Source organism: Anomalospiza imberbis, chromosome 2 (genome assembly GCF_031753505.1).
Source record: "Anomalospiza imberbis isolate Cuckoo-Finch-1a 21T00152 chromosome 2, ASM3175350v1, whole genome shotgun sequence".
Taxonomy (NCBI): Eukaryota; Metazoa; Chordata; class Aves; order Passeriformes; family Viduidae; genus Anomalospiza; species Anomalospiza imberbis.
Window position 1 is genome coordinate 35988357 of NC_089682.1, and position 15280 is coordinate 36003636.

Genomic DNA, 15280 nt, shown 5'->3' on the forward strand with positions numbered 1-15280 from the left:
TTAAGGACAGGTGGCTCAGAGAAACAACTAATCTTACATTCTTTATGGTCTTTATCAAGTAGTCCCACTCAGTCTAAATCAGGCTTTAAGGTTTTTGTTTGCTCTAATGCAATTGCACATGTGTTTCACTCAGACTCCAGTGAGCCAGACTTTGGCAGCAAGACTGGATAAGCTTTCTGTAGGTTTTTAAAAGCAAATTGCATTGTGCTGCTCCCTGGGAAAGTGTCTTCCTTGAAAATGTTTAATCCTCTCTCCCTCCCCTCATCAGTTGTGAATGAAACTATCTGTGGCGTACACTGACAGTTTGTGAGTCAGTTTGTGTCTTACCTAAGTAAAACTATTTTTTTTTTCTTTCCCCATGCACAGTGTTATGCACTTAGAGATGTTTTTTTCATTTACAGTGTGGGAAGTACACCATGGATCTGTGATATCCCTCTGTCTTGTGGGGGTTTCAATAACACGAGCATGGTCATTCCCATTCGAGGACTTTCTGCACAGGAAAAACAAGGGAAAGAATTGGGTAAATGTGCAGATCTCTAGAGCAGCTTTATGGTTTTTACCAACCCAATAAAAAATAACCATGAAATTATGATAGAGTTAAAACCTGTGAATTTCAGTATTCTGAATAAAATGAAATGTGACACAAATATTTACACACGAGTACATTGTACAAAAGTGTAGGGGGTGACAGGATGCAAATTGCAGTATTATTGGGGGAAAACAGAGTTGAAGATCACCCTCTACATGTGCAGTGAAGGCAAAAATGAAGCTCACTTCCCAAAAAACCACAAGTTGTCTGAGATGCATTATTGGGATATATAGATAGACAGACAGACTGACATCCAAACACGCTCCTCTCCAAAGTGTAAATGTATATGTGAGAGGCTGTTTCAGTGGGATATATTTCAGCTGCAGGACTGTCATAGTGATTAGGCTCGTAGAGACTTCCACCTTTGCAAGCTCTTTATTTGAACAAGCCTTATGGTTTTCAATTTATCTGCAAACGGGCTTGGAGACCTGGGAAAAGGAATGAATGAATCAAAGATGCTGCCAAGACTTGCACTGTGCCAGATTTTCTTTGTCATTTTGTGGTTCTTGGCAAAGATGAGGCTGGAAATCCATTTTGTTGACCAGCATGGAATCATCTCTTCACAGACAAATGCTGTGCTCCTGCGGAGGAAAATGATGGTGTTTCCCTGGCTATCTCATGGCCAGACCTGAGATCTTACAAGGAGATGCTATTTCTGAGCTAAGAAAACCACATGAAGGGATCATTTTGCCACTAAAACAGACAATTTCATGCTGTCTTAAAAACTCTCAATGGGTTTTTGATGGCTGTCTTCATTATTTTGGAATTCAATCGGAAGAGATTTATGGGGCAAAGAATCAGTCTACTGACTTGGAATAAGGTTTGGCGTTCAACCTAAGGAAAGACATTAAGGTAAGCTCAGAATTATCCAATAAATCTTCATTTTCCCCCATCCTCCTTATAGAAGTAATTGCCCCTCAAAAGGCCAGTTTAACTGAGGATTCAGCAGGAAGCAGATGGGATTCACTGTGACATTTACCAGCATCATGCCACCACCCAAATGGAGAATGGGGTATGGGTTTCAGGGCAGAAAACTCCCACTGAAATTTTGAGAGCACTTACAAGTGTATAGAAGGAATGACCTCTTTCAGTCAGTGGCCTGAAATTCCTGCCAAAAGCTTTCAGCTCAACTGTGTGCTGTGAAGCAGTCTTAAAACTGACCAAGAAATCACAATATAGGGTAACTTTGGGTCAGGCAATCTGCAGCCTTAGCACAGTATCTGTGGAGGGTGGTAACAAAGCTTTATGAGAGGTGCTACTCTTATTAGAAATGAGCTCTGAAGAATGTGAAATTTTTCCAGTACCTAGAATTGATAACAATCCAGCTTTCCAGGATCCTCAAAAATAATGCAAAAAAACTTTATTTGAAACTGAATGCAACTAAAGAAACTTGGTCATAATCAAAATTAAAAATAGTGAAGTTATTAGCAAGAAGTAGTCAATATAGCACAAACATGCAAAATTAGAATTTTTTCATTCAGCACTGTAAAGCACAATAATGAATAGCCAGGGCATGAAAAAACTCATTTGAGGTGGTGTCTGGAATGCTGTCACAGATCACCTTTATACTGCACTCTGAAGGAAAGCTCAGTGCCTTGTGACTCCTGACTGAATTTACTTTCCCAGTCCCAGGTTTTGTGGGTGAGCGACATCCACGAACACACAACCACCCCCTCTAATGAGCTCCATAGGTCTGGAAAGCCTGAGCACCTGGGCAAAGCTGGGTAAGCTTCTCCTGACCTCATCAAGAAAGGGAAATCTGGAAGTGAGCTCCATCCTGTACTTGGGGACAGGCTGCGACTTTTTTGCATCTAGACGTGAGTTTCCAGTGAAACTGTAAATTTTCTGTGTACTGAATCACTATCTACAGTGATACCTGTTGGGATTTGAGAAAAAAATTGTCAAAGACAGGGGTGTAAAGTTATTCTTTTTCTCCCATGGCTTCAAAACTCTGGTGTGTGGAGGGGACCCCCTGTTAGATTTATCTTGCCCCTTGCTGAGGGGGAAAAGGAGGTGAAAATAACTAAAATAATTTCTGAATATGAATCCACAGGCATTAGGATACATTGAGCCAAGGCCAAAGTAATGCAGATGGGGTTCATTTGATGACAGTATCTTCCATAATACTGTAATAATAATTCTGATATTTCTTGTATATTTTGCAATCTGAAAGTGCCTGTGTAAGTAGTAGATCACCACTGTTAAAGACACAGTTTACAGTTTAAAGACACTGCACACAAAGTGCAATTTGCCATATAGCAGTCCTTTTGAAATTTCTTCACAATCTTAGACACAGCCTTTCCCAAAACACACTTAAAGGATTCTGCAGAATGGCTCAATGCAATGCCACTTTTCTGCAGTAACACCTGAAAAATGGTTCAATAACAAGTATGATTGCTTCCATCTCATGTATCTGAAGTTGCTGTTGTCAAAAATCTAGTTCAGACATTTAACCCATTGGAATATGAAACACAGAAAAAATATTGTCATCTTCACATAAAATATGACCAAACATCTTTGGTAGCAAAATCCACACCAAGCCCACCTTTATTGCATCTATATAGAATATGTGACTGTGGTGTACTACGGAATTTTTCATCATTTTTAGGGTAACCTGTATGCTCTCTAATGTTCCAAAATTATTCCAGTTTCATGTCAAAAAAATCACTTTTCTTCTTTGAGTAAGGTTTCTGATTTTACTTATGATCTTCTGGAGAGGACTTCAGATGCTGCAGTAGTATAAACTAATAAGAGGACCTGTGAATGAGTTTTAAGGGACACCATGGACTATGTCAAGAGCTCATCTTAGATAAACATTTAGCACATCATGCTTATGGAAAGCTATCTGTTCAAAAACTTCCTTCTGGCTACAGCTGCTTCATATTACACAGCTCTGATTTATACTGGTATAGGTCAAGACAAATGATCACCGTGCAACTGCTGAGAATTAGGTTGATTCAGATTATTTTGCTATAGGTTCTTGACTATTGCAGACTTCTGTTTGAGCTCTCAGACAGGTTGCCTTCCAGACAATTGCCTGGATGAGATTTTGGAGGCAGGTGTTAACTGTGGAAACTTAGTATTAAACTCACTTGTCTGTTGCCACCGACTTTGGAGACGATATTTTAATTTTTTTTCCTGGTCATTGTCCTCCACAAAAGACCTAATTGAAAATATCTGTCAAATCATGTCTCTGGTTTCCCTCTTCTTCCCCCGCCCCTCCATTAATTGGACACGTATTGTGTTTGTGTGGGAAGGAAGGAGGCTCTGTACCAGGGTAGCAATATTGCTGGGAAAAGAACATTAAAATGGATAAAGGGATTTCCTAGTGGTATAAATACCTGCACACGACCTCCCTGTGCTCCAGAGCCCTCCTCTGTGGGTATATGCAGGTAAAGTCCTGGAATAGAGTTTGAGGTGCCATTAATCCTGCAGGATCTGCTCTGGTAGAACACAGGACAGGCAGCTCTGCCTCTAGGAGGGTATGAGCTGCCAAGCATTTGCTTCCTCAGACACCTTTGTGCCCTTGAATTCTGACTCTTCTCCCTCTCTGCCTCTGATAATGCATCACAGCGCTGCAGAGTGCCTGCAGGTCTCCAACCATACCACCAATGTTGTGTCTACAGGTACTTTTTGAAAATACTCTTGCTCTCATTTGTAGTTTTTGGGTTATAGATGAGTTCACTGAGTTCTCAGTGTTTAAAGTGTTCAGTGCCAGTGTTATGTATGATTGGGACTATGCCAAAGTAGAAGCAATTTCACAAAGCTCTGCATATGAGTGAATCAGGAAAAGCACAAATGTTGGTGTTTTAGCTAAATACGTAATTTTCTTTTAAGTTTGTTACAAGATTAGACTCAAATATGCTGCCAACTTAGAACAGGTTCAGGCACTGATGCTGGTATAACTACAGTCTTCAATGACAACTGTCATGTAAATTAATTGAGAGGTTGTTTATTATGCAACCATAATTTCAAATATTATAAATTACCTTAAATAGGAAATATATTTGGAAGACCTCAAGCGTAAATATAGCTTGGGGGAATTTTAAAGAAGGAAAAACATTGCTTTGCAAGGCATATTGCAAACTGAATCAAGACTAAGGTTTAAATGTGCTGTTCAAAATGCATAGTAGAAACATTGTCATTATTTTTGAATCTTGTATGTTTGTGTATATAATCCAATTAGATGCATTTAAATACTAGGAGTATTTAATCACTGAATATCTGAGCCAAAGAGAGTTTTCTTGCAGCGTTAATACTGCAGAAAGTGGGATTCTGGAATACAGGAATTGTTGATAGAAAGCCTTCAGGGAAAGAAAAATAAATAGTTGTTTATTTGAAATTGCATTAACATTAGAATTTCATTTGGAGTCTTAACAAGAAACCAGATTTTTCCTGAAAAGCATTGGTAATAAAGCATTTTAATGAAAAGAAAAGCGTGTATGTAGTGAAAATGGATTATCGGTAACAGAAAACAGGATCATCTTATACATTAAGCAAGAGGCTCAAAATATCCCAATGCAGCTGTGGGTTAGTAATAGTGGCAGGGAATAGGAGAATTTAAATTTTGTATGAGGTCAAATTTATGTGTCTGTATCACAGCAGTATTTTCTAGGTTCATCTGACTTGTAATGGGAAGGACACGATGAGGGCTGGCCCAAAGGATCTGCTCACCTGCTGCAGGTTTAGGTTTTGGTATTTTGTATCTGCCACCCAAGGACAAATACCACTGCAGACAGTGGAAATTTTGATTGCAGGATCACATCCAAAAGATGATCCTGTGAAAAAATGACCCTGGGAAGGCAGAAACAGAGGGTGGTAACTACAATGAGTCAAGATTTACAAACTTCATACATAGATTAAGGAATTCTCATAAAAAGTGCCACTTTGAGCACAGGTGAGGAGAATTTGTGCACAATATAATGGTGAAAGAATTTTGCATAACAACTTATTTTAAATGTCAAAAGCTTTAAAAATGGATGTAACAATTCTTCATCACAAGAAAGGTGAAAATACTTTGTTCAAATACTACACCATGCCATTTAGCTGCAGTATCCTCAACACTTTAACTGCTATTATTTCATTTAAATAGCATCATCCTCACTATTTAATTTTAAATCATTATTAGCAAATAAAAAATTTGTATTTTTATGTGTAAAAGTTATAGTATGTGGATTATGACATATAGGAAAAATGCAATCTATAAAGGCTCAGATCTTGACAGAAAAGTTGAATTGCTGTACATGCATTGCAGTTATTAGCACAATCTTTATTTTCACTGCATCTACATTAGTATAAGCATGTTTGTCGTAGTAATTATATCTGTACGAGTATATTTAAATAGAACACTTTACTGTTATGATTACTGTTGTAAAAATCAAAGATTCTAATCCCTAATTAAATAGACTGTTTTGAACAACAGGAATGTGTTCTTTAAAATGTGGTCTTACATATCTGAATGTCCGTGAACATTAATTTTTAATATTCCGTTTTATTGTAGTTGTTAGAGGGGGTAGTACTTGCATTTTTATTTCTATTTATACATGAGAAACAGCCATATCTCTATATTGCATTCAGCAAAAAACGGTCTTATTCTTCAGGCAGTAGCTATTACTGAGCACAGACCTGAAATACCCCTGTGAAAACACTAGAGATAAATTAACAGTGTGTTTGTTGGTGCTGGTGATGGAAAATGTTTATTTAGGCCTGACTTGTTAGTAGAATCCAGAATTTACCATCTTGTTTCTCTACCACCTCAACAAAGCACTCTGAAATTGCTTGGCACCCAAGAAATTGTGATTTTTTGACACATCAAAGCAAATGTCCCAAACTGCTGCCTTTGGAAACCCAGGCCTTCATTTGCTGCAGGATTTGCTCGACAGTGAAGGCAATTTCCTGAGACCATAGAATTAGTTTTTGTGTGAGATTGGATGAATCAGTGGAAGTTGTGTGAGGAGAGGAACAGGTCTCCTCCTTAAGTGTGCAATGCTTCCCCTGCTCAGCAGTTTGTGCAAACCGGGTTATGCCCATAGATTATACCAAAAGCAGCTCATCAAGGGACTGCATGGCAATTCCTGGTCCTGCCTCAGAGGATGTCCCACTATTTCTAGTGGCAGTTCTCCCTGTTAACCTGATGGCTGTGACCTTGTGTTAAATGCTCACAGAAGAAGCTACAACTGCACAGAAGGCACTGCCTGCCTCAAACTTAAAGCCTCTGTCTTGAATCTTGAATTCTTACGAGTGTCATCTGTTTTCTCTTTGCTCCCAACTCGTGCGTGTTCGTGCATTGGCTTTGCCGCGACAACGCTGGGACACCCTTGGCCAGGCCTTCACTACTCTGTGCCCTCCTGTCACTATGGGAATCAACCTTCCACCTACGGGGTGATGACAGGTAAGAGGCCACCTCTCAGCTGGGTGAGCTGTCAGCATGTGGATCTTAGCCAGTTATCCTTTAGAGGGACCAATCCAAGACAATTGTTTAAAGAAGATGGGATTTGGATTAAGGTGTTAGGAAATTAGTGCCCAGAGTGTCCCAAACCTCTGCAACTCTTGTGAAATCACTTTGTATCTTATGTCTCCCTACAAGACTGGGAAAGTCCTGCTCTTTTTGCTCACATCTGGCCACTTCTCCTGGTGATTATCACTTTTTGAGGGGCCAGAAGTGACATACCCAACGCACCTGTGCGTGACCAGTACCTGGGCTGATGAAGCCCTGGCTGAAGCTATAATATAAAACGATGGCATAATGAAGGAATAGGTGAAATCAGCAGGCAGATCAGCCATGTGATCATGGATTTTTATACTCATGAATGCATCCTGCTCATTCTTCCCTGTCCCAGGCTCAGTAAGAATGAGGCACTTTTGTCCTGTGCAAGTTTAAGTAGCAGTCAATGAGATAATGACATGAACCAAGTTAACATAACTCCCAGGAAATAACTGGGACTTGGAAATATTCCAAAATCAAACTCAGAATTTTATTTCATTTAAGAATTAAGGAAATACTAGAGTAAATCAGCATAGACTAAATATGCCTGCATAGGGACAGAGTGTAGGCTTCCTTCATGGTATGCAAATTTCCAAATTCTTGTATTTCATCATGCATGTCTGTGTCTTTTGAAAACATTCCTGGCATTGTCCAGGTACCTAGAGACAGTTAATAAGTAATAATAAATTACATTGCTTAAATTAGTTTTCTTTAATTCCAAAATAAATACATTTGTATTCTTCTCCTTTCTTTTCTTATTTCCATCTTCTTTTCTTTATTTTCTTAGGCATCAAGCCTGCAACTCCAGAGATGCTCTCAGCAAGTCTCTCCCAGACTCGCATCTTACAGACATGCAGCATGCCCCACCCCAACGTGGTAAATGGTGTCAGCACCTTGCAAAGCAAGTCCCCCTCTTTTAAAGTATTTTTCATTATTTTTTGAGGTTTTTTTTTTGGTGGTTATCCTGCGTGAAGTGTATTAAATAGTTCTATGGGGTTAGAAACTCCAAGACTGATGGGAGTAATTGGGCCAGTGAAGAAAAACCTAGCCCTAATAAATGGAGGAAGCAGCGGGAGGTTAATGAAGTTCTGAGTTCTTCTACACAGTTTTGTGTAGTTTAGAAAATTGGGAAGGATGACCTGAGAACCTGGAATTTACTGGCTGCTCCAGATACACTGAGGAGTGTTAATATTTCTCCAATAATTCCCTCCATGCCTCTGTCAGGTCAGGGACTTTTTAGCTCTACATACAATATCTAGGGAAAAAATCAGCCTTCACTCTTAACTGCATCTCCTTATTAAGTTTGACATTTGGGAACAAAAAGTAGTGAAAGATAGTTCTGTTTTATCCTTGAGCAATTTCTTTTTTGGAGGATCGTTCTGAATGAGTTTTTTTTTTTTTTTTTTTTTCCTTTGAGATCTTACCTGTGTACTTTCCTCAAAGAAATTCTATGCTGCAGCTAAGCCAAGATAGTACCTTGTCTGAGCATCAAATGGCATCTACATGGAAATATTCTTTGTACCAGAAAGTAGAGACTGGCACATTTTAAATGACTCAAAATGACGCAGATCCATCAATCTTGTGCCACTTAAGTCCAGCTTAGAGCATGGATTTTTATTTGTGTAAGTTTAGGCCATTTGCCTCTTATGTAAGTGCTTCACAGTTTGCTAAGTGATAGGATGGCTGTGGCTGGTGAAAAGGGCTGTTGATAGGTTTCCGTATGCTGGGGCAAAAAAGAGAAAACTCATCCTAGGAAATTCCAACTCCTGGATTCTCTCAAGTGTATTATATAATTAAAATTGCAGGCAGGGATGACGAGGCGGTGAGGGGAGGTTTTTTCCTGTGCAGCAGCAGAGAATCACTGCAATGAACTTTCTCTTTGGCGTTGCCCAGGTGGTCTGACCCCTTGCCTGTACAAGTTCCCGGAGCACGCGCTGAGTGCTGGCTCCTGTGCCCTGGGCCACGGCTTCACTCCCCTGCCCCAGCCCCTCCTGACGGACGAGCCCGCTGCCACGGACTTCAAGCAGGAGTTCCGCAGGAAGAGCAAGCCTGTGGAGGAGCCCATGGACATGGACTCTCCTGAAATCAGGGAGCTGGAGAAATTTGCCAATGAGTTTAAGCTGCGGAGAATCAAGCTGGGTATGTGCTTCATGTCCACGAACAAAAGGCTGGAAGATTCCAGTGAAAGCCCAATTATTTCTGAGTGTTTTATGGTCTGGCCTCTGCTGTTGTCTGAGCATAACTCTAATCCTGCCTTACCCTGCAAAACTTTCTCTATTCCTAGAAGACTTGCATGGAATTAATAAATGTCAGCTTTTAGTTTGCAGAAAGGGACTTTAAACTTTCCTGCCCTTAAATTATTTGTGTTAAATGCAGAGAAATTTTTTTCTGTTCAATAAATTACATTCAGTGTCAGGTGCAATATTTTGCACAGCTCCAAATTTTCTGCAGCTAAGGGCAGATGCCCTCATAACCATCTAATCTCCCATACCCATTCTTTTCCCCATAGAGTGTTTCATTCGATGGTCCACTGTCATTTCAGTATAAACTGAGGGACATCCATGGGAAATCCTTCACACCAGTAGGAAGCATCTCTTCCTAGTTTATTTTTTTTGTGCCATGACAGTTGGGAAGCAATTGATATCTTTGTTGCTGTGAGATAACTGCTGAGGACAAAGGTGGGCTGAGCCCTATCGTTCTTGGCATTATCACTTATAACAATGCATCAGAATTATAGGGAATCCTTTTATTTTATAAATCTAGAAAAATTCTAAGGTTATATGGGGTATGTGTACTATCTCAACAGCTAGAAAGCCAGTATGTTCCATTTGCAGTCTAAACAGAAATAAAAGAAATTAGGGTTTAAAAATTATTTGCAAACTAGCCAATTTTCCTGTATATCTTGTATTTGATGTCAGCCACAGTGAAGGAAAGCGTTTGCCAGGCCACACATAGTTAATCACTGCACCTTCATCTGGAATTTTTGAGGGAACAAAACCTCCTTTAGTGCAAGCAAATGACATGGAGCCTGTAGAATGGGAGAAACGCAATATGCACAGGAAAAATAAACTGAGTTTGAACTTTACACGACAAAACAGGTTGTGGGTCTGAGACACACAGGGTTAGTGCAGTCAAAAAGGAGCTTAAAAGGTGCCTCATGGGACACTGAGTGCCTAAAGAGATCCTACCTTGTCTGGCACCAAAGCAGAAAAAGAGGATGATGGTCCAGTCCCCCAGATCTACATTCAGAGAAATGAGCGGGGAGCTGTAGAAGCAAAGTCAGAGTCTGCCTGGAAACTGCAGGATTTCTCTGAGGACTTCAGCTTAGTTGTTGCAACAAATAACAGGAGACCAGCAGTGCCTCTAGGGATTCGCTTATTGCTCTTGCACCATCTACAGAAAGACATAGCGTGTCTGAATCCCTCTCAAATCCCTAATCCTGCAGTGTGAAACTCCACTAAATCAGTGTCACACTCCACAGAAACCACCAGGAGACTGAGCACAGCTCTGAGGTGAGCTCAGCTGGCCACAGAGACCTCTGCAGGAAGCTCAGCCTGAAGGCACTGCAGCACACACTCTCCACGAGAGCCAGCAGCGAAGGGTGAGCATCTCAAGGAAAGTAACCCTCCTAGAAAGCTTCAAAGTTGCTTTTTCCTCCTTGTTTCTGGCAGGTTATACACAAACCAACGTTGGAGAAGCCCTGGCTGCTGTGCACGGCTCCGAGTTCAGCCAGACGACGATTTGCCGGTTTGAGAACTTGCAGCTGAGCTTCAAGAACGCGTGCAAACTGAAATCCATCCTGTCCAAGTGGCTGGAGGAAGCAGAACAAGTGGGAGGTAGGGAACTGAAATCTTCTAAATGGTGATTTGCACTTCAAGCAGAATCCCATATAAATGTTTTAGAGCTATTATTTATCTTCTGCAGACTAAAGATTTTGTTTTACCAGCTTTAAATGCTGTGGTGTGCTTGTGTTAAAGTATAGTTATCTTTATTTTGGGTGAGCATGGAGGGGAAAACTGAAGTGCATGGAGTGTGCAGAATAGCAGAAACATCTCCTGGGCTGCTGGAAGAAATTTCTTCCAGTCCCATCCCAGCAAACCAATTCCAGTCCTGTAGAGAGCCAGAGTAGGATCTGCAGGACAGCCCATTTAGCAGTGTACAGGGATTTTTCACTAGCAAAGTCCTTTTGCTTCTAACCATTTCTGCCTATAACCATTTACAGTTGGAGGTAAAACCATGACCAGCCATCCTAACAATGGAAAGATCCTGTGTGTGATGCTCCTATTCAGCAGCAATTTCTCTTGTGCTTTCTTCTTCCTTCAAAGACAGTGACTATTTTTCTGGAAATGATTGTTCTTGTTTTCCAGTCCCTGTGGAATGTCACTGCCAGCTTTTGTTGTTTGGCTCCTTCTTTTTTTAATACAGCTTTGTACAATGAAAAAGTTGGAGTGAATGAACGGAAGAGGAAGCGCAGAACCACCATAAGGTAATAAATGTTTAGGTTATTACAGGTTAGAAACAATTTTGGCTAAGATGCTTCTTTTTCTTCTGTCAAAATTTAAGTGCTTTTTTCTATTAATGAATATCTACATCTTGGGCTTCTAAAAGTTCCAATATTTGGAAATATTCCAGTGAAAAAAACCCAGCATAACCCTCCAGACCCCCAATTAATTCCAAAATATTATATTTCATACTTTGCTCAAAACCTAAGAAGTTGTTAGTCAAAAGTAATGATCTTTCTATACTTCTGTATGTGCAGAACACCATGCTATTAATTAGCCAGTTTTGTTAAACATTAGTAAATATTGAAAAACTGACCCGTAAATGAAAGACCAAGAGATGAAATTACTAGAACTCGAGCAGATACTGTATTTCTGTAGCAAATACCTGCACTTCACCTCCAGAGTAATGCATGAAGTGCCCTCTCGTGTTCAAAGAAATTACAGCTACTGCTGAAACTTCTGGATGCCTCCCAGTGGCACACAAGCATGTCACATAGGTGTTTTTTTTAGAGTATGTAACAGAAATTGGAAGCAAATTCTATCTGGAAATAAAAAAAAAAATAACAGTATTAAATTATTCTATTTAGTGAACCACTCAGTTTTGGTCACTGCTGACTCTGAGGAACAGATGAGGACAGACATTTGGAGAATGTGATAATGGCTAAAACAACTGGCCATAATCTCTGTGATTTATAGGAATACTCTGGTGCTGTCTCTATAATTAGTGAGAAGTAAAACACACAGTATTTCCCAAATCTAAGTGACGGAGCTCTTCCTCTCTGTAAACCCAAATGATTTGATACAACCAGGTAACACCACTGATGTGCATTTCCTGCGGCAGAAAGCTGGTCAGGCTTGTTCCAGTTCCTGTGACCCCACTCACAACTAGTTAGTAGCTGTGTCTCCTAGATAATATCTAGGAGAAGCACAAATATTTTGTAATTAACATTGAAATTGCACTGAACTTGATGCTATTTTTGCCTTTTAATCACCCCATGCCAAAATTCTGCACGATGTCACGCTGCTTGTGTCAGCAGAGAACTACAGAGTATTTTTAGTTTTGGGCTTTGGGCTCCCTTTATGTAGAGAAAGATGAAACAAACCAAGTCACTGCCTTCAGTGTTGCTACTTGATCTTTGTCTTGAACTAGTGGTGAAAGCCTGAATGTACAGAAAAGTTTTTTAAAGGTGAAATTTTACCCCTGTATCCAGCATCGCTGCCAAAGAAGCCCTAGAGAGGCACTTTGGAGAACAAAGTAAGCCATCTTCTCAGGAAATTATGAGGATGGCTGAGGGGCTCAATCTTGAGAAAGAAGTCGTGAGAGTTTGGTTTTGCAACAGAAGACAAAGGGAAAAAAGAGTGAAGACCAGTTTACACCAGAACGCCTTCAGTTCTATTATCAAGGAGCACCATGAATGCCGGTGAAGCTTTTCCATATACAGATGTGGATTTCTGTTTTGCTTTTTGTAAATATTGTAAATACTGTGTTGTGAGAAAAGAGAAAAATCAGTAAACCACTAGTTCCTCCTACATGCTAGCAGCAGCTGTAGCATGGAAAGGATTTTGCTGTCATTAATTAAGGCACTGTGAGCTCACCCAGACAGAGTTGTCACGCTGCTCCTACTGTATGCTCTGTCTCAGCCCAACATTTGACTGCCTTGAACTGGTGTCAAGTAGAAGTGGCTTGGATAATGCTTGTTATCAAAGGTAATTCTTGCTAATTTGTTATGTGCCTCAAAGTTTGGTTTGGGTAGGCTTAGCTATACAAACAGGAATACAATTTATCTGACCTTAGGACTTTGTGGCCTGAGGGGAAGAAAAATAGTTATCAGGGGTTTTATTACATTGGTCTTTCTCTGCATTGTACTTTCTTCTGATTAAAACCATGTGTGGACTTACTTACATTAGAGATGGTGCATTAAGCTAAAAAGTATACAAAAGAAGAATTTATTGCACTGCATATCCCCCCTCTATTATATTCCACTAATTGAAAATAATCCCTTATTTGTCATCCTCTAGCCTAGAGATAATCGAGGGGGGAAAAAATACCAGTGCCAGAGCTCCACCTATCAGGCAGGCACTAAGAAAACTGAATTAATGATTGTAGTACTCACCAGGGATAGATTATCCAGCCATCTCATCAGCCCTGCTAACTGTTATGGGAATTAGCCCATTACCATATAAGTATTTTGACTGTTTTCCCAGGGCTGAAATAAAGTGAGTACACGCAAGTAGTACTGGCCAGATACATTTTATTTTTCCATAAAACAAACCTGATGACTTAGAAAATGTCTATATAATAGGCCCACAGAAAGCCAAAGGAGTTTAATGTTCAAGACCACTTAGGAGCAGCATGTACAAGTTAAGTGCTCACTCTCCAGTGTACATTAAATTATCTCTGATACTTATTACATTGACCGTAAGCATATTCAGAAATGGAAATTAGGCTCCTGGATTTCTAAAAAAAATACATTTTTATGGATGAATGCACCATTCTAAGCCCTGAACTGAGAAGAAAACTTCAATTTAATAACTCAAAGGAGAGAAACTGTGGCTGCGTAATCCCTTCAGGCTGCTTTCATTGTTAGCATAGCTCACCCACTATAGCAGAGACCAAGGTGCATATTTTATCCACCACAGGTTATCAGCAGGTCATGAACTTTACAAAAAAAGTTTTAGCTGAGAGGATCAGCACTCAGGAAAGGTGGTGGCATGCATTGGTGTACCTTTCATGTGATGTGGTCAACTGTTATGTATGTTGAAATCACTATCTGGTATATAAAAACTATATTTATATTCTAAATTATTTTTCTTAATTATAAAAGGCTTCCTAGAAATGCTATCAGCCTGTACTCCCCAACCTCCTCATCCAATAAAGTATTCCTATACTTTTGGCACTCCAGGCAATGGTTTGTAGTTTTGTTTTGGTAACACTTACTCTTTTTAAGCTGTGTGTCATGCTGAAGTGTATTTTAGAATGCTCTAACAGATAGTTCCAGAGCAGCCTCACTGTAACATGGTGGTCTCTTGCCCTTCAAAAAGTCTCACAAGTGAAAACTATTTGCAGCAACAGAGTACAATAAAATGAAAGTGACACATAACAAAATCGTCTTGCAAAGGAATGACAAAAGGCCAAGGAAGGAAGCAGCCACCATTTCAACACACCTACCTACTGCCACAGAAATACAAACAAATAAGAATTATTTAAAGAAGAAAAGCTGGACGAAATAAATTTCAACAGCTGCAGCTGGAGCTTTACTTAGAGAAAGTGGCAATTAATTTTTTTTTCCACTAGGAACAACTTAATTGCCATCAATTACTCTTGATTGGGGTAGGGGGGAACCCAACCTGCATACAAAGCAGGATTTCCAAGGAGTAGCTCTATAAACCTGCAGGAGTTTAGTTGGCCATTCAGCCAAGCTGGGCTGCACTATTTTTGAGATATTTGTGGGGTTTTTTTCTTGCTCTTCTTTTCCCATGCTAACTTTAGGCAGGCTGTTGAAACCACACTCGAGGGCAAAACAAGGCGTTATCACAACGTTTAAATCTGAGGTTCAGCTGTCTCTGAAGAACTGTGATGCCCCCATGTGAGGGGCGCAACTGACCAAGCAGAGGCCAAGCTGCTGAGCAAAGGTAAGGTGAATAACTTGAAGTTACTCTCTGCTAGACTTTATGTGTGTGCATGGGATGCTACAGTCTGTTCAT

The 15280-nt window shown here is 40.0% G+C and overlaps 1 protein-coding gene across 1 annotated transcript; it reads left to right on the forward strand.

Annotated features, from left to right (window-relative positions):
- The first annotated feature begins 3449 nt into the window (after window positions 1-3449).
- POU1F1 (POU class 1 homeobox 1) lies at window positions 3450-14472 on the forward strand. The gene is made up of 7 exons (XM_068180581.1): window positions 3450-4215; window positions 6831-6980; window positions 7861-7974; window positions 8967-9212; window positions 10745-10909; window positions 11499-11559; window positions 12787-14472. Exons 1-7 carry the CDS (start codon window positions 4074-4076, stop codon window positions 12998-13000), a joined length of 1092 nt encoding a protein of 363 aa, XP_068036682.1. The 5' UTR covers window positions 3450-4073; the 3' UTR covers window positions 13001-14472.
- The last annotated feature ends 808 nt before the right edge of the window (window positions 14473-15280 follow it).

Bases quoted from the DNA above. Each gene is read 5' to 3' on its own strand.
- POU1F1 (XM_068180581.1), top strand. From the start codon at position 4,074: ATGAGCTGCCAAGCATTTGCTTCCTCAGACACCTTTGTGCCCTTGAAT. The intron at 6,981-7,860 runs GTAAGAGGCCAC...TTATTTTCTTAG, and splicing joins CACCTACGGGGTGATGACAG to GCATCAAGCCTGCAACTCCA. The intron at 10,910-11,498 runs GTAGGGAACTGA...TTTTTAATACAG, and splicing joins GGAAGCAGAACAAGTGGGAG to CTTTGTACAATGAAAAAGTT.